A 26,233-nucleotide genomic window follows, 5' to 3' on the forward strand; every position below is an offset into this window, starting at 1 on the left:
TTGTGAATGACCTTCATATTCACACACACACACTGACTTTTTGAACCCCGCTCATGTTATTTTGATAATATTTGGATGCCGGCACATACGAACACACACACACACACACACACATTCACACACACCAGCCACCCATGGGAACCCTGAGCTTTCACTGCCAGCAACACACTTTCTGCCGCCGCCGGCTCCGCCCTCTCGCTGGATACGGGCTAAACTTCACCATGGTTACGCACTTGCCATGGTTACCCTCCCCAAACGTTGCGGCGACTGTGTTCCCTCACCATGGTTACTCATAAACCCTCCCAGCGGTGTGTGTGATCCCGCTATCTGTTCCCTCGGCGGGTCGAAAAAAGAAACAGCCGGCCTCCTTGTGGCGAAATGTTTGTCGCTACCAAACGTTCGACGTTTTTAAGTTTTCATTCGGTGATATCGCGAAGCGTTAGCCGCGGCGCAGCAGCTGACATGTCATTCGCAGCTGGGTGTAGTTAGGGAGCGTCGGGAAGGTCACGGCGGTCTACGGCTCTCCTGGCCGCTGGATGTCATAATAACGCTGTTCCGGGATGTTTATGATCCCGAAGCAGAAACGACACCTCGCTAAGGCAACAGATTTCTAAAAAAAAAACAGTGTGCGCTCAAAAGACAGAAAGCCTTTGTCGGGCTCAAGCCGTGTAATGTGGACTGATTTTATTGGCCTTTAATACAGACACATGGCACCGGTGTGTGTCTGTGTGTGTGTGTGTGTGAGATCATTTTGTTGCAGGCGGGCAGGTCGTCTGGAGACCTGAGCTCTTCTGATCCATGCGCTGCTTATGTTGTTTCTGTTCTACGGCGTGTTTTTTTTTTTTTTTTTTTTTTTTTTTTAAATCTTAAAAAGGTGAACATCAACATAGTGAGTCTTTAATATCATTTCAAACCACCGCTTCTCCTTCTTCCAACTCAAAAGTGAGCCGGAGGTCAGAAGAATCATTTCGCGTCCGTTGTCGTACTGCGACGTCTAGTAAAAATAATTGTTATGGACTTTTCCATTTCCCACAGCATCATCAGCTGAAGTCAGTTTTGGGTTTGAGAAGCTTTAAATGCTGCTTCAGTGTCCTTCAACTTCAATTAAACACTTATTTCCTTAACTTTTACTGGAGTTTTGCTCATCTCAACTCCAAAAGTCTGTCCATGTAAAATACGTTTGAGGCGAGATCTCTGAGAAAACGCTCGGACTCGCTTCTTCTGGATCCGTCGGAGTCCCGTCCGGGAAAACAACGCGCACCTTTCACACGGGCTCGATAGAGACGACGAGTGTATTCCGGGTGTTTTCTTATATTTAAACCGGACACACACACTCATTCAGCGGGACACAAAAGCGCAGTCACGGCGTTGTCGGGAGTCACAGAGACTCCAGTCTGTCAGCGGGAACGCCTCTGTTTATTCTCCTCTCCCCGGCCTCGGATCGGCCCTAAATGAGTTTCTCTGTCTGCTTATTTTCTCAGCCTTTCTGGGGTTGTGCACGAAAAAAAAGTGCACGAGGCGACTCCTCTGCGTTTACTTTCTTTGTTCGGACCCGTTTGAGCGGAGCGAAAGTGGCCAGATGCGAGCTTCCGGGCCTCTTATCGAGAAACCGCTTCCGCCGTTTAAAGTTTATTTTTTCACTCCGGTTCGATGTTAAAGGTTACGAATCGTTCCCGCTTTTTGACCAATAGAGGGGCGGCGCATCGCCTAAAAATTAACAAACTGTCCTTTTCCATCACAAAGAGAAGGAAAATGCGAATCGTCGAGTGCTCTTTACATTTTCACGCGTTTCAAACTGAATTTAATCGTGTTTGACGGTTCATTGTATTGCCATTAAGTGAGTGTGAAGGCTTCTAATTGGTATATTTCTGAATCAACATTAACAACATGACGACGCTTAAAATGCACATAAGCTTTTGTTCTGGCCGTTGTTAAATATGTACAACTTGATTTTTTCACACATTGTGCTCAGGTGGCTTCCTATTTTGAAAGTACTGGACTGTGCATCTATGAGTGTGTCGCTCCGAGACAGAGCCGATTTATATCCACGTATTGAACACAATTAACCATAAATAATCCCGCGAAGGGTCTTTTTGTCACAGTCCTCGCGCACGTCAGCGCACGTGTGCCTCTGTGATAGCGTTAAAAATCCGAGCGACGACGGGGGCGGAAATAAAGGGACGCTAATGCTAACGCTTGTAGCGCTGCTGCAGGTTTCTCTTTAGCTTCAGCGCTGAATTAGCGCTGGTTGTTCGGGATCCGTGCACATCGTGCACATCGTGCTTTTAAAGGTTGAATGGAGGTGAGGGGAGATGGAAAGTGGTAATTATGTACAATCATGTGCGAGAGCGTGGACGTGGCCTCGGGGCACGGAAGGAGAGCTCCCGAACGCCGGGAGCACTTTTCCACCATCGCTGTTTTCCAGCATATTATACAGCTGCTTAGACGATAATGGCCTATTGTTTTGTCTTTGCGTGTGTGTGTGTGTGTGTGTGTGTGTGTGCAGGTACAATGGCTCTCTGCCCAACGGAGACCGCGGCCGACGCAAAAGTCGCTTTGCACTTTGTAAGAGACCGAAGGCGAACGGGGTGAAACCCAGCACAGTTCATGTCGCCTGCTCCCCGCAGGCAGCCAAGGTAAGGCGTCCACACACACACACACACACACACACACACACACACATACACACACATGCATAAAAATCCGCAGACAGCGATGCAATTATTCGCGAAAACAACGAAACACAACCCCAACTTCGAACCTGAGAGCGCTTTGATTTGCCTCCGTCCGATGATATCAGGTAAAACGCACCCACTTGTGTGTCCACACGTTCATCCTCTCCTTTTGTTGTCGTAAAAGTCTCGCATGCACGTACCAGACACGCGCACGCGCGCGCGCCATCGTCATGGTGGTCAAATAACACAGGAAATAAACGCAGGCCTCAGAAAGACCTCAAAGGAGCGCCCGGGTCGGGTTGGAAGGGGCGTCTGGAACAATGGATTTCACGCGGCGTTTCACCGGAACACGGCGAACGTTCACAAGAGCGACAAATGTGAGCGGTTCAGTGAAAGGGGAACGCAGCCGCTTCCAGCGGGGAAGCGCACGTGTGATTCCACCGTCGGCCGTAAAGGACGCCCAGAAAAAAAAAACTCTGAATTCTCTTAAATGAACAAGAGGATTGTAAGGTGCGCGTGTGCCTGTGTGTGTGTGTGTGTGTGTGATTTAACATCTGTATTTAATATATTTCCACTTTTGTTCTCCCTTACACACCCGCGCACACACACACACACACTCACACACACACGGCGGGCCAGGTTTTAGGTAGTTTAAGCGTCTGGAAGAGCGATTGTCCTCCCCTGTCCGGTGGGTGGTCCCGACCCAGGAGACGTTGAGGTTTTTTCGGGTCCCGAAAGTCACCCGGTAACCGAACTTCGTGAGAACGGGAGAAGTTCCGGTCCAGGTCCCGTCCTCCCTCCTCCTCCGCTCTGACCCGTCCCGGTCTTCTCTGTCCCCCCACCAGGCCATAAGCAACAAAGACCAGCACAGCATCTCGTACACCCTGTCCCGAGCCCAGACGGTGGTGGTGGAGTACACCCACGACAGCAATACCGACATGTTCCAGGTAACGCCCTCGGAAGGAAAACCCAGAATTGAATCGTTGGATATTCCGAGGCCCGGTATCTCCGCAAAGCGCCCTTTTTATTTTATTTTCCGTCGGATTCATTCGCGGCCCCTCAAGAGCCACTCGGAGATCCGCGTCGGAGCTTCGCTATCACCTCTTGACCGTTTCTTTTCGCGCAACCCGCTCTCCGACGGCGTTTGGCGCTCTATTCATAAACGCTGCGTATTAGCAAAATGCAAAATCTTTGCCGGCGACAAAGAAACACGCTTGGTCACCTTGGTCTCGGCTGTGATTACAGCGTCGGCGCTCCGGGCGCCGTTCCCGCGCGTGAATTACCCTACATTTGCCGTGAAGGCCAGCGGCGTGCCCGTCAAGCGCCGGACGGAATATTTCTTTACGTTCTCCGTGCATTAGTTGTTATTTTTAAAGCACATTTTTCACATTTCAAGACACGTAACAAAACCAGCGGCCGGAACGGATTCACAGCGTTTCAATTCATTTTAATGTGATTTGAGAACCAACCTTTGTTTATATTCCCGTCCAGGAAGCCGCGAGTTTCCCGATCCGGAGCCGTGATTTTAAAAAACCGTCGCGGTCGGTTATCGGTAATCGTCCGAATCACGCGTTCTCTTTCGCCCCTCCAGATCGGCCGATCGACGGAGAGCCCCATCGACTTCGTGGTGACGGACACGGTGGCGGGAAGCCAGAGCAACGCCGACACCCAGTCGGTCCAGAGCACCATCTCGCGCTTCGCCTGCCGCATCATGTGCCAGCGCACGCCGCCCTACACCGCACGCATCTACGCCGCGGGCTTCGACTCCTCCAAGAACATCTTCCTCGGGGTGAGCGAGGAGGCGGGAGCAGAAGGCCGAATAATAAAAAGAAATAACGTAGGCAAAGGGATACATCTTTTTTTTTTTCGGTTCGATGCAACAGATGTGAGTTCGGATGTGGTTTTTTGGAGCTTAAAAATGCGTAGCAGCTGTTTATTTTTTTTCTCGGGTTGTTGTCGTGGATACCCCTTCCCCCCCCCCCCCCAACCCACTGGACATTTTATGAGTAATTTCCTTCGGCGCAGATGGCGTCTCTTCCTTCTTTTGTACTCGCCGCGCCGGCTGCTTTGTCGTCAGACGAGAGTTATTAGCAATTAAGCGTCGGCGTTTCCAGAAAGCTCTCTAGAAAGCGTCCGCGGCTGCTCGGCGAATCAGCAACAAGCCGCGTTTCCAGTTCGGGTCGCGACGACCGCGGTTTCCTCGATGAATCTTCATTACGGGCGAGAGTGTTTTGACAGGCGCCGACCGCCGGGTTCGATCTTCGTCCGAGATTCGTCGCCGTCGTCCGGCGCTGATGGTGCTCTTCCGTTTCCAGGAGAAGGCGGCCAAGTGGAAGACGTCGGACGGCCAGATGGACGGGCTGACCACCAACGGCGTGCTGGTCATGCACCCGCGCAACGGCTTCACCCAGGACTCCAAGCCGGGCGTGTGGAGGGAGATCTCGGTGTGCGGGAACGTCTTCACCCTGCGGGAAACCCGCTCGGCTCAGCAGCGAGGCAAGATGGTGAGGGGAGACGCCGGAACGACCGACGGGTCGAGCGCGGTTCCGGCGCCGCTCGGTAACCGTGGCTACGAGGTCACCCGCGCCGTCGTCCTCGGGGGCCAATCGGCGTAGATGGGCCGTGCGGAGGTTCTCTGTCGACATCTTCCTCGCCGCTCGTCCCGAGAGGCGTCTTCGGTTTATCGGCCGCAGACGAGACGGGAAGCGAGAGGATGAAGTTTGACGGCGAGGACGGAGAATCTGATCCGGATTGGTTCCCGACACCTGTCAATCATCAGCTGAGGTCAGGCTGTCGGGAACCTCTGATGCTCCTCCTCTTCCTCCGGCACAGCGGCGCCCGCTTTCACACGGCTCCCCTTCCCCGCCCGGGGAGGTTATTGGGATGCCGTCTCCATGGCAACAGGTCGGGCTCTCAACACAGTGTGAAACAGGAGCCGGTAAGGGGATCCTCCGGCCGACGTCAGAGCGTCGCGGCCAATCACGGCCGGCGTGGCCCCCACCGGCCGATTGGATTCAGGGGATTTGTTTGCTTATATTTCACTTTTGTGTCTCAACCGACACACACGCACTCACACACACGCACACACACATGCACACACACACACACACACACAGCGAGCAGATCCGCAACTCCGTCCGCTCCTTTTCTGGATCCCGGCGAAGCACAACAGCAGCACTTTCATTTCGGCCCTTTCACTAGTCTGAGGTGTGTTTCTGTGTGTGTGTGTGTGTGTGTGTGTGTGTGTGTGTGTGTGTGTGTGTGCGCGTTACGCCGAGCCAAAGAAACCCGTCATTATCTCACACATGATTGACAGCTTAAATGAGCGCCTGCAGGAAAGCGCCTCCGGTCGCCGCGCTGAACGCCAGAGCCTGATTGGCTGATGAGACGGCGTTCTTCGGGGTCAGTTTCATTGTGCTGCCCCTGTTTGACATCTCACACACACACACACACACATGCACACACACACGTCTGGGTTTAAAAATAATACATTTCATTTAAGGTAACCTCATTCAACCCTTAAAATCCTAGTGCAGACATGTACACATACAAAGTATAGCTCCAAAAGAAACGGTGAAAATAAATGAAACAATTAATATGAAACGCGTCTTGAAACGAGAATTCTGGAGCGTCTCCTCCGTCCACCCGGCCTTCTGGTGTCCAGCTGTTTTCTCCTCCACATCTGTCGGACGCATGAATCCCGTGCTGACACTGACGCCTGCTGCTCAGACGGGGGAAGTACAAGTATAACCTCCTGACCCCCGACCATCCTCCAGATTTCACTTTTCTTTACTGTCATAACATTTAAGATAAGATAAGATGAGAGCAACTTTATTTATCCCGAAGGAAATTGTTGTGCCAGAGTTTCAAGTAAAACATAGCAATAATAGTAGGAAGGAGGGAGAATAAGAATTACAATGAAATATAAAGTGTCAAAGTTAAGGCTATCAAGTGTTTCAAGGTCTTATTTAGGACCAAAGTATCTCCTTTCTGTTTTAATTCAGGTGAATTTCGGGTCTTGCGAGTTCTCTCACCTTTATGTTTTTTTTTGTTTTTTTTTTTTTTAATTTTGCACAAATTTGCTGAGAATTTTTATTCTTATTTGCCAAAAAATAAAAAAATAAAATAAAAATAAAAATCAACGTAGCGTATTTTCTGGATTATAGAGCACACCTGTAAATAAGCCGCATCCACTCTATTTAAAAAGAAATATATATACAAGCCACACCAGGCTATAAGCCGCGGATATTTATGTTGACAAAAAATGATATTACTGCATGTACAGAACGATTTTGTACTGTAAATGTACATTTATGTACCTGAACAGATTCTTTCCGAACTTCGCTGATTAAAACATAACAGATAACCAGTATTTATTTACCCTCATTTCTCCTGTGTTTGAAACCACAAGTCACTTAAATCATCTTGGCTGAAACCCATGAAGTATCTTCTTGTGAACAGACTCAGAAGCGTTTTGTCACATCTGTCTCGCTCTCCGTGTCACTATTAATCTCCGATGAAGTTGGTTTCTGCTATTCTTCTTCGCATCGATTTAAACGTCTTATCTTATTTTGGATTCTACTTCCGCCCCCGAGCGGTGGAAGAAAAATCTTTTGTATACGCCGCACGGTTCAAAACCGAGGGAAAAAGGAGCAGCTTATAGTCCAGAAAATACGGTACTTTTCTTGAATCGCGTTTGCAAAACGGCTGGACTTGAATTTCCTCACTTTCTTTCTTTTAATGTGAGCTTTTTTTTTTTTTTATTACATTACATTACATTGCATTTGGCAGACGCTTTTATCCAAAGCGACTTACAATAGAGGACACAAATACACTTGCAAATACAAGATGCAGAGGAAATATACAGAACAGTAAGCTTGGGTTAGTGAGGGTTTTTTTTTGTTTTTTTTTTTTTTGAGAGAGACACACACACACACACACACACACTGCATAGCCTAACTTGCTGCCAACCTGATCTGGGGCATCAGCGCAGTAAAAAGTCCTGAAAGAGAAACGTTTTTACCGTTTTTTTACTCTTAAAAATAGAAGTCCGGTCGCCGATTTCGGTCCGGTCGTCTGGCGACCCGGTTCCCGTTTGACGTCTCCTCCCGTCCGCTGTGCGCAGGTGGAGATGGAGAGCCAGGAGCTGGTCGACGGCTCCCTGGTGGACCTGTGCGGCGCCACCCTGCTGTGGCGAACCGCCGAGGGCCTGTCGCGCACGCCGACCATCAAGCACCTGGAGGCGCTGCGGCTGGAGATCAACGCGGCGCGGCCGCAGTGCCCGGTGGGCTTCAACACGCTGGCCTTCCCCTCCATGCGCCGCAAGGACACGCCGGACGAGAAGCAGCCCTGGGTCTACCTCCAGTGCGGCCACGTGCACGGCTACCACAACTGGGGGAACCACCGCGAGGAGCGGGAGGGCCGCGAGGGCCGCCACCGCGAGTGCCCCATGTGCCGGGCCAAAGGCCCCTACGTGCCGCTGTGGCTGGGCTGCGAGGCGGGTTTCTACGTGGACGCGGCGCCGCCCACCCACGCCTTCAACCCCTGCGGCCACGTGTGCTCGGAGAAGACGGCGGCCTTCTGGAGCCAGATCCCGCTGCCTCACGGCACGCACACCTTCCACGCCGCCTGCCCCTTCTGCGCGCAGCAGCTGAGCGGCGAGCAGGGATTCGTCAGACTCATCTTCCAGGGGCCGCTCGACTAACCGGCGGGGGGAAGGCGCCGCTTCCCCGACCCGATTCCCCCCCCGACCCCCCGACCCCCGCGCGGATTTGTTTTTCGTTCCTCTCGAGGTTTTAAAAGAAAAACTCCCGGACTTCTTTTGTCTCTCTGATTTTTAAGTGACCTTTGTATTGCTTTTTCATGAATGACAAAGATTTCTATATTTTCACGTGAAACCAGAGACACCGACCGAACACAGAACTGCTGGCTAAACTCTAGTGATTGTTCCTCAGAAAAAGATCCGTCAGTATTTATCTAAACGACTAACATACGGTTTTTATCCCCTGTTTGTTCTTGCGATACCCGCCCTTGTACGTCCACCCCCCTCGCGGCTTATTTAAACAAAGACGTTATTTATGTCCCACAAAGCATCGCTTCATCCCCCTCAGCGTCGGATATCCCGTCCTATTTAGCATTTTAATTTGAGAATCCAGTATACGGTTAACCAGATATAAGGTTCTAGGTGTGTCCTCCCCTCATCTTCCACCTGTTTGTCCTATTTATAGCCCCCGTCGCCCCCCTTCCCGCCCCGTCGCCCCGCGTCTTCACCCTCGCCAGGCGTCGCCACGGCCTTTTATCCACGTTCAGAGCAATAGATTTGGAACAGAAACCTCCTGCAGCATTATGGGATACCCAGGCTTTTGAGGCGTCTGGGAGACCAGACAACCTCAACTGCTGTCTGCTCCCTCCCTTTAAACGTGTGACTGCGGCTGCGAGTGTGTGTGTGTGCGCGCATGTGTGTGTGTGTGTGTGAATCAGCGGGTGGATCTGGTCGATAACACAACGATGTAGCATCACATTTTACACACACACACAAACACGGTGCAGGTCAAGTAACAGCGGCAGCACAGAAAGCCGCAGTGGAGAAACAAGTGACAGAAGTAATGCGATTACTTTCAGTTTCTGGTCAGAAATGATACTTGAATCCATCAGACATCCCATAATGCCCCCCTTTGCAAATCCCGCAGGTTCAGTCCGATAAAAACGTCCGCACATTTTTTTTTTACTTTCTGTTGCTTTAAAGTGAGATGACGTTTTTTGAGTTTTAACCAAGAAAATCCACCAAAAAAAAGGCAACAGTCGTAATAATATTAAAAAACTTTATGGTTTATGGGTCGAGGCGGTTGAAGAGACATTTAAAGCAGATAATCTGAAACTAATTCATGATGCAAAGATAATTAGACACTATCAAATATAACATGAGATTTATTTAAAAGCGGGCGCATCTGTTTTCTTATTTATGCATATATAGATACATCTATAATGAAGAAACATTTTAAAGATGAATTATTTGATTTTTTTTTTTTCATTTACATTTTTGGAAATGAATCTGCTGATAATTCCAGGTAATTCACTCATATGTTCAGAAGAAAAGATGAATAAGCGTCCAAATTTCAGCAGAAAATCTGAATTTTATTGAAGACAAATATCTTTAAATGTTGTCATAATAATAATAATAATAATAATATTTAACCGTCGAATGAGGACTTTCTGGGTTTCTGGCGCAAACAGGTGTGTTTCTCGTGAAATGCACGACTATAAAATACTCCTTTAAAGTCCTTCACAAGATGAGAAATTTAAAGTGGATTAAAGAAAAAATACTGCAAGATTCCCTAAAATATTAAATATAAATATTAATTGTTAAATATTTACAAATAAACTGGATAATGTACTTTTACCAGTTAAATTGTGATGTTTTTAGAAAGTTGATAGTTGGAAAGAAAAGAAAATGAACAACAAACAACCAGGAGTAAAAACATTCACCGAGAATAAATTAATAAATACCTAAAATTACAATCTTCAAATCAGTGTGTATGCATGTGCGTGCGTGTGTGTGTGTGTGTGTGTGTGTGTGCGTGTTTGTGTGTGTGTGTGTCTCTATCCTATGCATTCATGACGATTGTTTGTGCACAGTATATTTATGTGTGTGTGTGTATGTGTTCACCTGTATTAGAAATTGTTGACATCGGACTGCAACACACCGACTCACCTCAGGGAGAACAAATCACCTGTGTCACACACACACACACACACACACACACAAACACACACACACACACGCAAACAAACTGCTAAGGTCTTTCTGAAGATACCTCATCAAATGTGTCCATCGTGGATTCGACTCAGCCTCGTTGGGTTTTCGTTGCGTCTCTGTGGACAAAAGTGTGTCAGAAAGGGCTTCCCCTCCATCTTCACACAGAAACATCCGTCTGTACGCCCTCCTCCTCCTCCTCCTCCTCCTCCTCCTGCTTGTAAAGATGAAAAGCAAAGAATGTTTCCAGCAAACACTTTTTTGTAACGACTTTAAACAATAAAGTGTAAAAAGTTCTGTTTTTGATGCTGTGACTTTTTCTGTGGGCTCCGACAAACTCCCAGCCTCCTGCTGGTAGGATGGTTGAATAGGAGCATCTTAATGGTTTTCCATGGTTTCACATGAATAGATAAAATAATTTTATTCAAAGTTGAGGAAATTTGAAAAAATCTTTTTATTCACTGTTGAGAGATGAGATGAGATGAGAACAACTTTATTTATCCCGAAGGAAATTGTTGTGCCAGAGTTTCAAGCAAAAACAACAGTAATAGATAATAGTAGGAAGGAGGGAGAATAAGAAATACAATGAAATATAAATTAATATATAAAATATAAAGTGGCAGTTGAATTCAATCTTTTCCTTGAATTCAACCTAATCATGTGGTTGTTAATTCATTTATCAGTCGTTAAGTACGATCATATAGCCATATTAATTTGCTTTTATAAAATAGCCATTTTAAGTTGCTTCTTAAAAGTAGCCATTTTAATTTGCTTTTTTGAAAAAGGCATTTAAATTAAAATGCTTTTTAAATCTATCTCATTCTTTTCGATCAATCTTATACTTTTCAAACATCATTAAATCAGTTTATTAAAGATGGATGTATAGATAGATAGATAGATAGATAGTATACATATTATATTGGGTCACACACACACACACACACACACACACACATATATATAATTTAAAAAAGCATTTCAATGAATTTCTGTTAAATGAGAAAATAGTGTTAATTCACATTTCAACATATTCTATTATTTATTCGATTTCTTTCGTGAAAGGATTAAAATGCAGGCTTGCAGCTGAACTGATTTCCATTATCTATCTGTTTTGATAACCTTCTGCCACTTCTTCCAATGCTCCAGCCCGGAGCACCCAATTTATGTCAAACCAAGTCGTAAAGTTGTAAAGTTATAAAAAATTATATAAATATATTTTTCTTTTAATTTAGAAAATAAATCAAGCATGGTTGAGTGAACAGTGAACGTCTCTATTTGTGGCCTGGTAAATGATTGGCAACAAGTCGCCCAATAACAACTAGAAAAGCAAAAAGAAAAAAAAAGAATATATATTGAAATAAATTATGGATTTGAAGTTTTTTTGATTATATACGCCGATTATTTTATTGCATTAAACGATGTATCCGAATACTCTTTCTTTATTTCATACCTTCTCTTTGGCTGCACTGCTTCCGGCAATGTGTTAATAGCAGAGCTTTTATCCAATCAGAATTCAGCGGTCATCTGTTACCAGGGTAAAAAGCCTTCACCATCAACAGTGCGGGCGTCTTTGATTGAAAATAAATTGGAAAGGAGCTTCTATTTTAACCAATCAGATTTCGACTTCGCTCACACGCGCACGTATACGGCAGAACTTTCGCTTTTTTTGATTGGTTAGTCAGAGAGCGGGCTAAGTCGGAGCCAGCAAAGTGCATCGCTATCAACCTACCAAATGTTTTTGTCTCGGTTTGGTTGCTTTTGATAACAAAGAATAGTGTCTTCGTTGAACTTGGTCGCTCAAATTCTCTCAAAGACATTTTCAATAAGGACATTAGAAGAAAAGCCGGACATTGCGAGGAAATCCCGGACAATCACGAAGCTAGCTAGTCCGGGAAAATGTTTGGCCGCCATTTTCCCAATTTCACTTAGCGGTAGCCTTAGCCTCCAGCGGCAGGGGGATTCCTGTGGTTTTCAGCCGATCCTCTTGGTGAGTAAAACTGATTTTATTTAAATTTCTTTATACATTTATGCCATTCAACTGGGTTTGTGATGCTTCTGCCGATGCGACGCACGTCGCATAGCTGTGGCTGCAGTGAAGGAGACTTGATACTGTGGTCATTGGGTTTCCTAAGCTGTGCCGTTCATTTTCCATACATTTATGTATATATGTTCACTTTGAATACATATACGATTAGGAAAAGACAGAAAGGATGAAATTTTGAATTTTACTTGACATTTCTTTAGTTGTTGTGTAGAAACTGTAAATCCATGATTTAATCCCCTCACCACCAACAAAAACGCTGAAGTGTTTATGTACATCCCCTGAGCTTCTTTAAATTTTTCATGAGTTGAGCTTAAAGCCCAAACCATAGCCATTCAATGGGATTTCTTTAAGTTGTCAAAGTTACAAAAACACAATTTTTTAAAATTCCTAATGCAGACATAAGGTCAGCATCACAGTATTTGTTCAGTCCGTGAATGAGAACATGGATTTAAGTCCTCCATGTTTTAAGGCAGCAACAATAAACACGCAGCAGGACATGCAGAATCTGTATCATATTGCACTTTATTCAGCTCTGAGGCAGAACTGGAGGGTCTGAGCCTCGTCACTCCATCAACACTTATTGCTTTCACGCCGGCGGTCCGAAGGCCTCGGACCCCCCCTCGAGTATTCTCACACCGGGACTTTGTGTCTGTCAGTCTGAGTGTAAAACTGACACGGCTGCAGGAAAATATTGCACCGCCTGCTTTTTTGGCGAGAGAGGGGGAGGGGGAGGAGGAGGAGGAGGAGGAGGAGGAGGAGGTCTGACAGGGTGATGGAGGCGAGAGGTTTCATAGGAGGTGGAGAACAACATGTGAGCGAACGCACAAAAGATAATGCACGACGATGATCGTCACACCGGGAACACACAAACAGAAGGCCTTCACTCGGAGCGCCGATCGCTTCTGGCATTTTCTGTTTTAGGGCTGGGCAATCTATCAATAATCAATAATCTGATTTCACTATTTATCTGTTCATAAAATCTCCGTTTTAAGTGAGTGTTTGTTTGGAGTTTTTATTTATTTATTTATTTATTTATTTTTTTTTTCCTATCTGAAATTTCTTCAATAAATTCTTAGATTTCAAAATCTTGACAATAACGTTACTTTTTAATTTGGAACAAACTGATTTTTTTTTTTTTTTTAAGCCAGAAAGAAGTGATCAGGAAACCATCAATAAACAACTAGCAAAATTTGAATCTTATCAGCAAAGAACTCAACAAAGGAAAATACAACCAAAAAATGATCACCTGAAATGGCGCTCTATGAGACTTTGCAAGAAACTACCTTAAACTAACTCGAAACTCAAGAAACTACCTGAGCACTTGAAATAAAAATGAGGAATAACATGTGAATCAAAATGCATTGAAATGACTATAATCTATAATCTTTTGAAATGAAATAATCAATGATTCACTGTCAGATATCTTCCACTGAAGCTGTTCTAACTATTTTAAAAGGCAATGGTTTTGATATTTCCATTATCGCCCAGCCCTAAATCATTTCAAAAGACCATTGTCGTCACACAGCCCGAGACTGTCAGAAAAAAAGTAGGAAATAAAACAAAAATCAAGTTATGGCACAACCTCCAGAGAGCTCCTCATTCAAAGTCAGAGAAGGTGTTAATAAATATCAAGTAGAACAGAAAATAATCTAGATAATAATCACAGCTGTCACTGGGGCTCGTCTGCTGGCCGACTTTACTCCGAATCCAGACGGCTCCCACCCTGTTATTGAAATGCTGCTGGTTTGTACTGAAATCAGCTCCAATGAAGAGAGGCTAAATTTTGCCGTCTCTCTGAGCCGTGCAGGATTTCCTCTCCCAGAAAAACCTCCCTGGCACCATCACTTAATCAGCCAAGAAAATTCACAGCAGCGTGATGTTCCAGATGTCGGCGGCACAAAAAACCATTCATGAATATTGATTCACTTAAAGACCCCTTCAAGGACGCTCCTCCAGTCCCAGTCAGCTTCAACTCACGTTAGAGGTTTTTTTTTTCAGCTACAAACTAAATAATTCTGGAATAAAAACATCCATCACAATCTTATGATAAGTAAGGTTTTCTTTCAAATGCAATAAAATCTGTATTTCTGGATTTGAAAACCTGAAATTCAACCTTGAGATGCCCAAAGCCGAGCCAATACTTCAGCCCTGTCACCGATGGATTAACATCGGTGTGTGTTCCCAGATGAATGTGTGAATATACGTAAACTACCCCAACAGTATTTTAGTTCCCGGCTGAACGTCTCTCTAACATGACGTTCCTGTCTGCACTGCTGGTTGTGAAAGATATTGGACCCCCAAATATTCTTTGTTGGACTGTGTTTTGCTGCCGGTACCGGCTGAGCTCTGGCCCTCCGCTGCGACGGAACCCCGTAGACTCGTTTGAAATGGGCGCTCGCGGTTGTCACCCGGGTGTAAGAACACCGTGAGTGTCGACGTCTATGCCGTCAGGCTTTAAAATCTGTCAAAGAAAGCGCCATGGCCGTTAAAATCTAAAAATAAAATCTGCAGTTTAGCTTATATTACAGGTGCATCAGAGGATCCCGCCCCACCATGAGTGATATTGTTATGTCATGACCGGCCTGTAGAGAGCGGTGTTTCCCGCCTCCCGTAGCGTTTGGGAACAGCAGAGCAGCACCGCGCATGCAATCACACACCCTCGGACGATCTGTCGGTGTCGGGAAGCTATGACAAACGGGTCACATGACTGGGGCGAAGCCAACGGGGTCGTATGATGATGAGGGCGGCGGCGGGCGGATGGAGAAGAAGGCCTCAGTGGTCCAGGATCCGGAGGTTCCCGGAGACGATCTTGTTCTCCAGCATGGAGCCGGCGGGGATGTCGATCCGGTCTCCGTGGTTGGCGATGATGATGACGGTGCCCTGTGAGGTGGAAGAGCAGCGGGTTTTAGCGGGCGATCAGATGCTGATGTCGAGGAACCGCAGCTTAATTAATGCGATATATTGGTGGTGGCGGGTCACGTCTCAGCGGCTTCCGGGATCTGAAACGGACCAGAACGTCCCACGACCCGTCAGACCTCATCTGAATTATTTCACCGATGAATCTTATTCCCTCCCCGAATTTAGAATAAAAAAAGTAACAGAGCCGAAATAATTAACCATCTGACAACCCTCCAACTGTACGACTACTGCTGATCTCTTCGATATAGTTCACTTTCAGGGAAAAACAGGCCTGTCTGATAACACAAGGACGGAGTTTTAGCAGCTCCAAACATCCTGGCAATAAAATGTAAATACATGAAGAATAAATGTGCAGCTGGAGATTAGTAGGAAATACCAAGGACTGAAAAGCTCCCAGGGAAGAGCAACTCCTGCCTCCTTCACCATCCTGGAAGTCCTGAGAGGAGTCCAGCATGGATTTGTTAGAAAACTCCTCGTGATTTGAGGTTAGTGGCTTATAAAATCTCTTATGAATAAATTGGAATCATCCATCTTTTTCTTCTTCTTTTTTTTTTTTTTTACATTTGCTTATTGAGTTTGATTTGTTTCCTGGATCCAGACCTGTTTAATCTTTTCCTCTAAATTGTAAAATTATCCCTTTTAAAAAAGTGTGTTTCTAATCTCATAAATCAGTGACAGTCTAGTCCTGAATTTTGAACTTTAATTCTATAAATGTCAGTCTTGTGTCTCCCGGTCTACGTACGTAATCTTGGAAAATTAGTTTTCCCTTCATAGACCGGGAGGCTGGGATTCTTTTCAAAATAATTGGTTCCTGCAGTGTCCGTAATGCGCTGTCCCAGGTTCAAGGTCAGTGATTACATGCTAATTTTCCTCTTTGTTCTTTCTCTGGTCTGATTTCAGGAGACAGGATTACAAACGGGATTTGAGGACTGGCGAATCTTTTTCTTCAGAACCTGTGAACTTGAAGCTTCCGGGTCACAAACGCGGAGGACGTGCCAGATATGAAAGCGGGAGTGTATTGAAGGAGAAGCAGGAGGCTTAAAGGACTCGCTGATGAGTAAACGTGCAGCCTGGTGAACGTCGGCATTCCTATGACTGCGGAACTTTGCCGTTCTGGAACGTTTACCTTGAGAGAAACGTTTTTCCCGAAGGTGACGTCCCCGGACACAGTCAGGTGGTCCAGCTCCAGCATGTCAGGGATGCTCTCAAAGCGGGTCAGATACTCCTGAACCTGAACCCGGACAGACAACAGAAGTTAGACCACACAACACTAAACCCGCTGCTTGTTTCTGAAGCGCCTGTTTGACCCTTCGACATCTTGGAGGTAGAAACACTCATGTCCTGCTTCACATCATGAATAGAGACCAAATGTCACATGTTTCTCACTTGAGTGTTCCTCAAGTGAGAAACTAGAACATATGCAGGAGAGACAACTGAGGCATCACGGTAAAAACAAGAATTTAAATGAAGGTCTTGCTTCTTTTAATGGTTTTAGCCTCTGAGATTTTAAATGTTTTTACCAGAACCATTTAGTACAGGAAAATGTCCCTTCTGATAAAACAGTGGTTGGATAAAAACCTACTCCTGAAAGATCCTATAAGTTTCCTCCTCGCCAAAGTAAGAGTAGCATCTATGACCATGTTACCTTCCACAGCTGTTCCTTTACATCCTCACTGTGATTACTCTGGGCTGATTTGCCTTTTCAACGCAGGCGTTCAACATTAGTTGCACCTCACTTTTCTAAAGTGCTAAACAGACCAGCTTGTCGTTTTGCTCATTTCCCATGTTTTCAGATGAAATCAAAGTTTTCCATGCAACCCCCCCGTCGTCTTCCTCGTCGCTGTCGTCATGTTTCTAACATCACCCTGAGGAGCAGCACCTTGGTGAAGGAGCTGCCCAGCTTGACGTGCGGCGTGGTGGGGAACTCTCTCTTGGGGCTCATGGTGAGTGATCCGGCGTCCAGGCTGTACAGGTTGGACATGACCAGCAGCAGGTCCGAGGTGGTCTTGACGGGCAGGAAGCGGCTGCGAGGCACGTTGATGCCCATGGCGTTGTCGAAGCACTTGATGGCTGCGCCGACTGCCGTCTCCAGCTGTATGACGTTCTGTCCGCCGTCAAGCGTCTGGGGGGAAATGAGGAGGTACCAGTGGTGAGTGTTATTGCAAGTGAGTCGCAGCGTAAAGAGGAAACTCAGCTTTCCTCCTGCTGCTCACAGACTCATGAACCCGCTTGCCAAGATCTGAATGCAATTATGAACTGCGAGGAACCAGAAACACGTCAAAGAAACCACCGGTGTCCAAGACAAAGTCTCTGAGTCTTTGTGACCAGTATAACATTCTCACAGATTTATGCAGACTGAGGTTAACGCTGCCTGCAAGCACAACCTTGCCGATGAAAAGAAGTACCTCCATCGGGGATATTACCATTGTCTCCTGGCACGATGGTGTGAACACTCACACGCAGAAGGTCCTTCACCAAATGATAAAGGCTATTTTCAAGAGTTCGGACTGAGCAGAGGTGTATTGGAGGAAAAGCCTGACAGACTTAAAGCCACAAGTTTCAAAACACAAACAATTTGCTTGGGGGGGGGAAACGTGGGCTAAAGTGAATAGTTTTCGTTGTACGTGATTGACAGGCTGTGGTTTTTGAAGACTGAATCTCCGAGTCTGAGTCTCAGCCACAAAAACACAGTAAACAGCCAACTGGAGCCGTTGGCCTCCTCCTCTCCTCACCAGTGCCCACAACCCATCTGTGTGACACCAGCTCAAAGCCCTGAACCACCTCCAAAGTTTTAAGGGAGGGATTCAGTGCTCCAGTCCCCAGAAGACTGACAGAAGAAAAAAATTTAAATTAAAAATAAACCATTCAGAAATAGACAAATGGAGACATGAAAAAAAAACATCCAAAAACTATGTGAGGGATATATATATGTCCGCTCAGGAAGCAACACAGATTCATTTTGACTTGCTTTAAGGACATTACATCAAAGTTGGATCAGCCTGGAGTTTGTTTTTACACTTTAATTTTGAGTGTGATTCCTAATCCAGACCTCCATGGTTGATACAATTGATTTCCATTGATCATTTTTGTGTGATTTTGTTGTCAGCACATTCAACTGTGTAAAGAGCAAAGTATTTCATAAGAATATTTCATTCATTTAGATCTAGGGTGTATTTTTTAAGTGTTCCCTTTATTTTTTTGAGCAGTGTGTGTGTATATATATATATATATATATATGAATGAGATTTTAAATGTCTCATTTTTTGTTTTTCAAAATTGTTTTTCTGAGCATTTCGAGTTTTTTTTTTTCTTAAATCATAGACCATTTCAACACCATTTCATCATCATGTATACATGTTTACATGTTACAGAGAGTTAGCTGAAAAAAGTACATTACCAGTTTCATAGAAAATGATCAGACTTTTGTTAACATCTGGGTGTAGAGAGTCAAATTTGTATTAAAATGTGTGGATGTGAGCAGTGCTCCACACCAGCCTGCCCGTCAGCTTTCAGCTCGGCTGCAGACGTCCGGTCACGTCTGTCAGACCCCCTCAAAACACTCCCATCTAAAATTAGACCCTGAAATGTTTCATGTGATGATGGTGACATAACGACATGTAATCACACGGTGACCAGTAACAATCAGTTACCGGACACAACTATCAACTACATTTATCCCCAGTGCCTCTCAGCCGCTGAAAGTGCACATATTTGAAGTAATAACTGTCGAAGTGGAACTCATTTTTTCTTTGGCCGGGCTGAGGTTATCAGCTGTTTCGTAATGGTCTGTACATATCGGCGAGATGTGCCGTGCCTTAGAAGGACAGACTTTACTTCTTTGAACTGAGGTATCACCAGAGATCCTGACACGGGATCACACTGGCCTTGCCTTTCAAATGTATACCTCATTTTCCTGCTGATCCTTATGACCATCAAAAATGTGCAAATTTATTTCTTGGCAAGTTCATGTTGTTGTTGTAGATTAGACTTTGGACTGATTCCCAGTCAGTTATTTTGTGAACCTTTGGTTTACTTTATGCTCATTTGTTTCCTTTGCAATTTCTAGACATTTAGCACTGTCAGAGCTAGTATATAGCAAGAGAATATATGGTAACTGTTTAATATTGGTTATAATATGAATAGACTACAATATTGTGGTCACTGATTTTCAGGTTGATTCAGCACTAAACATTGTAAGAGAACTTTTAGAATTTCAAGAAATGTCTTTCTTATCTGTTGAAATTCCTGCATTATTCTTCTGGTTGTAGAGTTGTGCTCCAGAGGCTATGGGAATGTGCCAACTTAATCAGGAGTCGGCAGACAGGCCTGATCTGTCACCTGGTTTGTTTGGGGCGACGGGATCGACAGTGGCGGAGACGATCTTGAGCAATTACACTGCTTTTAAATGAGTCAGGGAAAACCTCATCAGGATAAATATTTAAAAACACACCTATTATTCATTGGACCATGACAGAGAAAGCTGGTGCAGCACGAATTTGAACTTGTCTCACAGCTAAATGAGAAAAGCAGTATGCAAACACAGCAGGGCTGGGAGAAAATACTCACTGTAACGTCTGGATTCAAAAAACATACCAGGGTCAGATCAGGCATAGAGAATCTGCACCATCATCACTTATCACTTGCTTGTCTCATGTCAATTACATTTAAAGAATAGTTGGCACGGCGTCACCTCAAGATTCTAAGACAAGAATTGCATTTGAAATGTTCTCATTGTGGGACGATTACAGGCACATACTATTCAAGTCTTCACGGTATCGTATGAAGTTTCCAGGAGGAAAGAGAACCTTCAGCTCAAGCGATGCCCTCTCAAACATTCCACTGTCAGCCATCTTTGACATCCCGCACCCCCAAAGGCTTGGGGCTCTGCATGGACTGACCACACAGCTACTGTTCCAAAGACATAAATGAGGCTGAAGCCTGGAGAGAAACCAGAGCCTCCAGACTGGGGAGAGCTTGTGATGAAGCGTGAACAAGAAAGAATTCCAGTGGAGCAATTGAAGGTTTCTGGTATTCGTGTTGGACAAGGGCTGGCTCATGGAAAACATGAGGAGAAGGCAGCTAGAACTGCGGGCGTATGTATCTACGTTCATCAGCGACTCCCTGACCGAAGGAAGAAGCACCTACCTTGGGGTTGACGATGATCTCCAGGTCCATGGCCTTCTGCTCCTGAAGCCTCTTGATGGCGGCCAGGGAGATCCACAGGTTGTTGGTGTTAAAGATCTTGAACTTGGAAACCGATTTGAACTCGTCCACATGGGCCTTGGGCACCTGGGCAATCTCGAGCAGGCGCAGCTTCCCTTCGTACTGGATCAGCGTGCCTCCCTGAAAACCACAGCCGCCGAGTTAGGTTTCCAAACTGCTCGTGTTTGCCAGACATAATATACCCGATCACGAGAAGGCGAAGGCGACCAGGTGCGTCCAGCAGGTAGTATTCACTCCAAGCACACAAGAAAGACTGCAGTTATACCTTGTTAACCTCAGTCAGAATAAAAATGGTGTGATTTTATGATTATAAGAAGGGCTGATATTTATCACGTGAACCGACTTTACCGGCATGACTTTATTTGATGATAAAGTTTATAAGGGCTAAAATGACCACAGTTTCACTGTCGTTTTAGAGAGGGGATTTACTGAGCTATCACATGGTGGCTTTGGACATGGACTGTAGAAACACAGGCCACTCCTTGCAAAAGTATACCTTTTGTCTGTTTGTTTTCGACAAACCGTTTCTTCACTAATTTAATTCCCGAGATCAAATAGTGCAGTATTAATTTGGAGTGTGTTCAAAGTCAGTCATCTGAAATGCAATAAAAAAACAGCCAAAAACTAATCCCAGAGGAGGACAATTACCTGTTGAAGAGGCCATTTTTCAATTGATCTGACTTTATTGTAGATATATTATAAAGAGTTATTCCGATCTGCGGGACTATTTTTCACGTCTTTTTTGTTGTTACAGAATTGCAAAAGAACTATGGAACAAGAGAACACGGTTGTCAGTGGACAGCGACCCATCTCAGCATTTAGAGACCACAGTCAGGGTTCCCTCTTTTTCTTCTTCAGCTGCTGTGGTTTGGCAAACAAGTTCTCACCTCACAAGTGTTCTTATGTCCAGTTGTACTGTGAGTTTTTTACATTTACACCCATTATATCCATGGTCATTGCTGTTCCGCCCAGGGAAGTCTGATTCAAAGATACGCAATCAATTCCTATAATTTATCTTTGAAACCATCTCTTGCGTTCCCAGAAATGATGAGGAAATGATCACTTGTTGAGTGTTTCACAATGCTGACGGTCTTCATCTGAAAGTTACTGATTTTGTCCCGAGATACTTCCTTGCAAAAGAAGAGGTCCTCACTCGGGTGTGAAAAGTAGCTAATGTAGCAACACAGTCTCACTGTGTAGGAGGACTTCTCCGAGGTGACGCGCAAACGTGGTTGCTTGCTAGCCGCATGTTGCCCGCTGACGACTGCAGGACAACAGACATGCACAGGCAGAACTTTGAACCTGTTTGTGTTCACTCACAAGGCAGAGGGGGGAGAAATCGTTTGAGGAAAATGTGAGGTTTTCAAGGCAATTTAGTTTCTTTTTCTCTCACTCTCCAGGTTTTATATGAAAATCATTTTCCTGGGTGTGTGGGAGCTCTTTAAAAATGTATTACCTTGACGTCAGCGCGCGTCTTGTCCGTCACCTCCATGATGAACTCACTCCGCTTCCCATTGGGCTGGCTGACCAGCTGGTGCAGGATGTGCAAGTCCACCGTGGCGCCCAGGTTGTCGATGTTGGAGACGAAGATGTACTCCTTGCCTTGAGCAATCAGCTGGTCCAGCAGGCCCGAGTTGTAGAAGCTGGCATAGATGTCGCCGTGGCCCGGCGGATACCAGCCCTCCGAGTTCTGCCCCGCCATGCTCAGATTGGTGGACACGGGAAGGAGGGACTCCTTGTTGATGCGAGGATACCTGAGGAAAAGTAGCAGGGACTTAACCGAGTTCTTTATTTTCATCACCTGCAGCTGGAAGACCTGAAATATCAGAGACGCTGCTCGGAAGACTGACCGTCTGATTTGACATTGGAAAAAAATAAGCAGATTGATCAGATAAATGAAGGGAGTACTGCCAGAATATTCTGTAATAGCTGGAATTCAATGTTTTTATGATATCTAATTGCTTTTGCATTTCTCTCAATTTCTGATATTTTGGAGGGGGGTTATGTTTGTATTATGTAGGACATGTCTAGATTTTTACACTATTGATTTTAAACCAACCCGAAGGACAAAATGTTTTTTGTTTTTTTTTTAGTTTAAAGTCTGAGAGGTTTGTTTAATAGAAATTTTGCAGATGTAAAAAGTCTGGCACACTAAGAAAAAGTAATGTGTTAGATATGGAATCTACAGAGAAGCTATGCTGCTCAGAATTCACATGGAAAAACAAAACAAAGTCTTGAATCTCTTCTTCCAGGTAGGAAACCCACAGCGTGACACCACACGACTTCACCCCACCACACTTCAAACAAGGCCGTCTGAAGTCCAACCTTTCCATGACGGCGTCGCCTCAACGTGCATTATGGTGATCAAAGGGGCTCCTAAGCAGGATCTGTGTCGGGGTGAGTTAAGGGCCGGGGGGGAGAGCCGCGCTGCCCGGGAGGTGAAGGATGTTTGACGGCAGATGAGCCGATCAGGTGAGCGGCTGCGAGAGCTTTTTAATGGAGGATTACTTCCAGCGGAGATGGTCCGATGGGCTATTTTGATTCGAGCTCAGAAACTTGAAAGGGTTCGGTGTCACCGCCGACCAACAGTTTTAGATCACGACCTCATGAGAAAATGATGCAGTTCGGCGGGGAGGGTCATCTCAGGGGGAAGCCGGGATGAAAACAAAGAGCATCTTAGAAGATGTGACCTGGAGATTTTGATATCAGTTTCATCATCATTACAAAAGAAGAGCACGTACTTTGGAAAAAAGGCTGAAATAGTAAAGTTAAGGAGCTAAGAGAACAAAAGGACTCTTTGAAGGTGCAGTTCTTTTTGTTCCGAGCGGTGATATTTTGTGCTGCCATATGTTCAATGATAGGCATCAGGGTATTTTGGATTCAAAAGAAAGCGAGGGCTCCGATTACATTTGATGGATCATTACCAAAGTGAGAGAGAAGTGAAATTAAACTGAATCAAACTCAAGTCCAATCTCCGTCATTCCCACTATGAATCAACACAGTTGCATCACCCATTTGGAGCCTCCCTTCCTGGTGGAGTCAGAACTACTCAGAACCCAGCTGATGGGAAACATCCATGACATTACCGCCGCTTCCTCCAAAACCATGAACTCCTTCCAGGACAGACATGACGGCAGGTTGACGGCAGGAAAAGTTCCCGTGATGAGTCAATATTTCTTTTGTCATTGGCATGGCACTGGAATGAGTTGACTATGTCAACCTAAATATGAAGCTCTATGTCAGTTTGGTTCTTCAGAGAAGAACCGAAACAACAAACAAAGGCCCATCCAGTCAGGTCAGTCTCCTTTCTGCAGCCAAATATTTGGGTTCCGCATCAAGAAACAGCCTGAACGGGTCATTGTTTGACATGTTAGCTATTTAAACACCCGCTGGTTCGGTTCAGCATTCCTGTTGAGCCACAGACCACTGTCTACGCTGAACAAATAATTCCAGGGAAATAGTAAAAGCATGATCTATTTGCCTAGAAACCAAGAAGAACAGGCTATTTAATACTTAAATACGATTGATAATGGATGATATAATGTCACCAAACATGACACACTTCCTGTCTGACCTCAGCTTCTCTTGGCATTGGAGGCTCTGCTGGCTCTTCCCACACTGCACACAGAAACACTTTCCTTGTAACGGATGAAAGCCTATTTACCATCTTTGCTCTAAAACTAACCAAACAACTCAACCATCTTAATATCATCCATCCTAATAACTTTAAAGATTTTTTTTTTCTATTAAAAAAAACAGTGTCTCAGGTTGCTGCAACTTACCTCAAACTCCCTGAAATCAATCTTTGTTGGCAAGTCAACAGTCTTTTCCATTGCCTTGGTTATTGAATGAAAAGTCCTGAATTCATAACTGCAACAGTTAAGATTACAGAAGGGACTGTAACAACCTTATATGTTGTTGCCTAAATCAGCGTTTTGACCTTTACCTTGCATTGACGAGTAGTAGTTGTTGTGGAAAAACATTTAGCTGTTAGATCTATCTTGTTTCAGTTGTCTGATATGTCAAAATATATATGAACTCAAAATAATTTAAGGCGCATGTAAAACAGCTCACCTGCTCTGGTTGAAGGTATGTATCTTGACACGATGGTGTGTGTACTTCTGCAGTATCTTCTTTGTGTCTTCATCTGTGTTGAAGGAGTTCATGAGTACCAGGGGCACATTTGTGTTGTAGGTCTTGTTCAGGTGCTGAGAGGGACAAAGGAAAGATAAAGTGCAGGAAATGTCAGATACCTGTCGTTTGGTTATGAGATGGCGATCCACGGCATTGAGAGACAATAGTCATACATGTCTGCTGTTCTTTTTAAGAACTTTGACCCCCTTAACATTTGGAAATGGAGAAAAGCCCCTTCCTGTTAAGAAAAAGCTGACCATTATTGGATGAAAAATGTATGAAATGTGCATCTGCAAAAGAAATAGAAAAGGGGGCTCAGAGCGTCTATTCCTTAAGACATTAAAAGAAAATTTGACGTTTGTTGTGACACTTCTGCTTTGTTTCCTGTTTTACAGACAGATACAATCTGAACACTGGTCATGTTCACAGCACGAATCATGTGAAGCTCATCTAGGACACGACACAAAGTCTAAGTAGCCGAGGAGCAAAAATTCCAGAAACAAGCAGTGAAACATTAGACATACATATACAGATACCATGGATAAGGTGGATGGACTCTTTTAAAACCTCAACTGTTTTAAAATATCAATATTTGGCTGTGTTGCAGGACCAACCGTCACCAATAAATCAATATTTTCTCCTCACGTCTACCTGAAATAAGCTGACGGTGGAATAACTGAAAGTGAGGAGAGTAATGAAACACATCTGAGCTGCTGGATCCACAGAATATAGAACTAATCACAGCCAGGGACGCAATGTCCCCACCATCCCCCTGTACCCTGATGGTGCCATTATAGCGAATCTGAAAAGGGGAAATGAAGACTAAAGTAGACGCAGAAGGATTTTTTTTAACTCAGATGTGACCATGTGAATAATAAGGTGAGTCATCTAGGCAAAGTTTGTCAGGAGAAAGTTAACTTCTGACTTGGTGTTGCAAACTGTGACATACTGTAAGGGAATGGTTTTCGTGGCCCGTGCTATTCATTAACCAAGAGGGGCTTTTGCCAACCCATCCAGTTTCCTGTTATGCCACATAATAGCACTGATCTCTTATTTGTAAAGGTGGTTGACCTGCGTAACACCACCGCACCTTCTCTGGAAGTGTCCCAACCCCTTAATGTTAAACAACAGTGGGCCATCCGGCGTCACATTCTCTAATTTATGGCAAACATCCTAGAGGACTCACCAGTGTGTTGACACTGGCATGAAAACAGGCCGTTAAACATCTCAAGGTGACTTTGCCTTTGTGATCACTGACAGCCAAGCCTTTCCACAGGCTTTCTCTGTCTATTTTGTCTATTCTATATTTCTCTTGTGTAGCTTGTATATGCACTCTAGCAATTATACGCTGCATGTAGTCTTTCAATATCTATGTGAACATTCTTTATACTTACATGTAAATAACTGAAGTAGTTTAGTTGGAGTTATTGTAGTTTCTATATCTGTTTTAAAAATGTTTTCCATAATAGCTTTCTATATCTGAAA

At 44.8% G+C, this 26,233-nt stretch overlaps 2 protein-coding genes across 4 annotated transcripts in view; one reads left to right on the plus strand and one right to left on the minus strand.

Annotated features, from left to right (window-relative positions):
• The window catches only part of peli1b (pellino E3 ubiquitin protein ligase 1b), a 42,104-nt gene extending 31,978 nt beyond the window's left edge, over nt 1–10,126 (plus strand). For both annotated transcript variants that reach the window (XM_086174006.1, XM_086174015.1), the window contains exons 3-7: nt 2,507–2,636; nt 3,521–3,622; nt 4,267–4,464; nt 4,991–5,179; nt 7,801–10,126. In XM_086174006.1, the coding sequence (XP_086030132.1) occupies nt 2,507–2,636; nt 3,521–3,622; nt 4,267–4,464; nt 4,991–5,179; nt 7,801–8,379 (1,198 nt within the window). In that variant the 3' untranslated portion in view covers nt 8,380–10,126. The remainder of the gene's footprint in view (nt 1–2,506; nt 2,637–3,520; nt 3,623–4,266; nt 4,465–4,990; nt 5,180–7,800) is intronic.
• Nucleotides 10,127–12,975: 2,849 nt separating this feature from the next.
• ugp2b (UDP-glucose pyrophosphorylase 2b) overlaps nt 12,976–26,233 on the minus strand; it is a 32,492-nt gene continuing 19,234 nt past the window's right edge. For both annotated transcript variants that reach the window (XM_086174060.1, XM_086174053.1), the window contains 6 exons: nt 24,689–24,822; nt 22,071–22,368; nt 20,537–20,734; nt 17,271–17,513; nt 16,518–16,622; nt 12,976–15,352 (listed from right to left, as the gene is read on the minus strand). In XM_086174060.1, coding sequence (XP_086030186.1) covers nt 15,245–15,352; nt 16,518–16,622; nt 17,271–17,513; nt 20,537–20,734; nt 22,071–22,368; nt 24,689–24,822 — 1,086 coding nt within the window. In that variant the 3' untranslated portion in view covers nt 12,976–15,244. The remainder of the gene's footprint in view (nt 15,353–16,517; nt 16,623–17,270; nt 17,514–20,536; nt 20,735–22,070; nt 22,369–24,688; nt 24,823–26,233) is intronic.

The sequence above is a fragment of the Fistularia commersonii genome, chromosome 2, assembly GCF_037954325.1.
Source record: "Fistularia commersonii isolate RoL2024-O1a breed Wild chromosome 2, RoL_Fcom_v1.0, whole genome shotgun sequence".
Taxonomy (NCBI): Eukaryota; Metazoa; Chordata; class Actinopteri; order Syngnathiformes; family Fistulariidae; genus Fistularia; species Fistularia commersonii.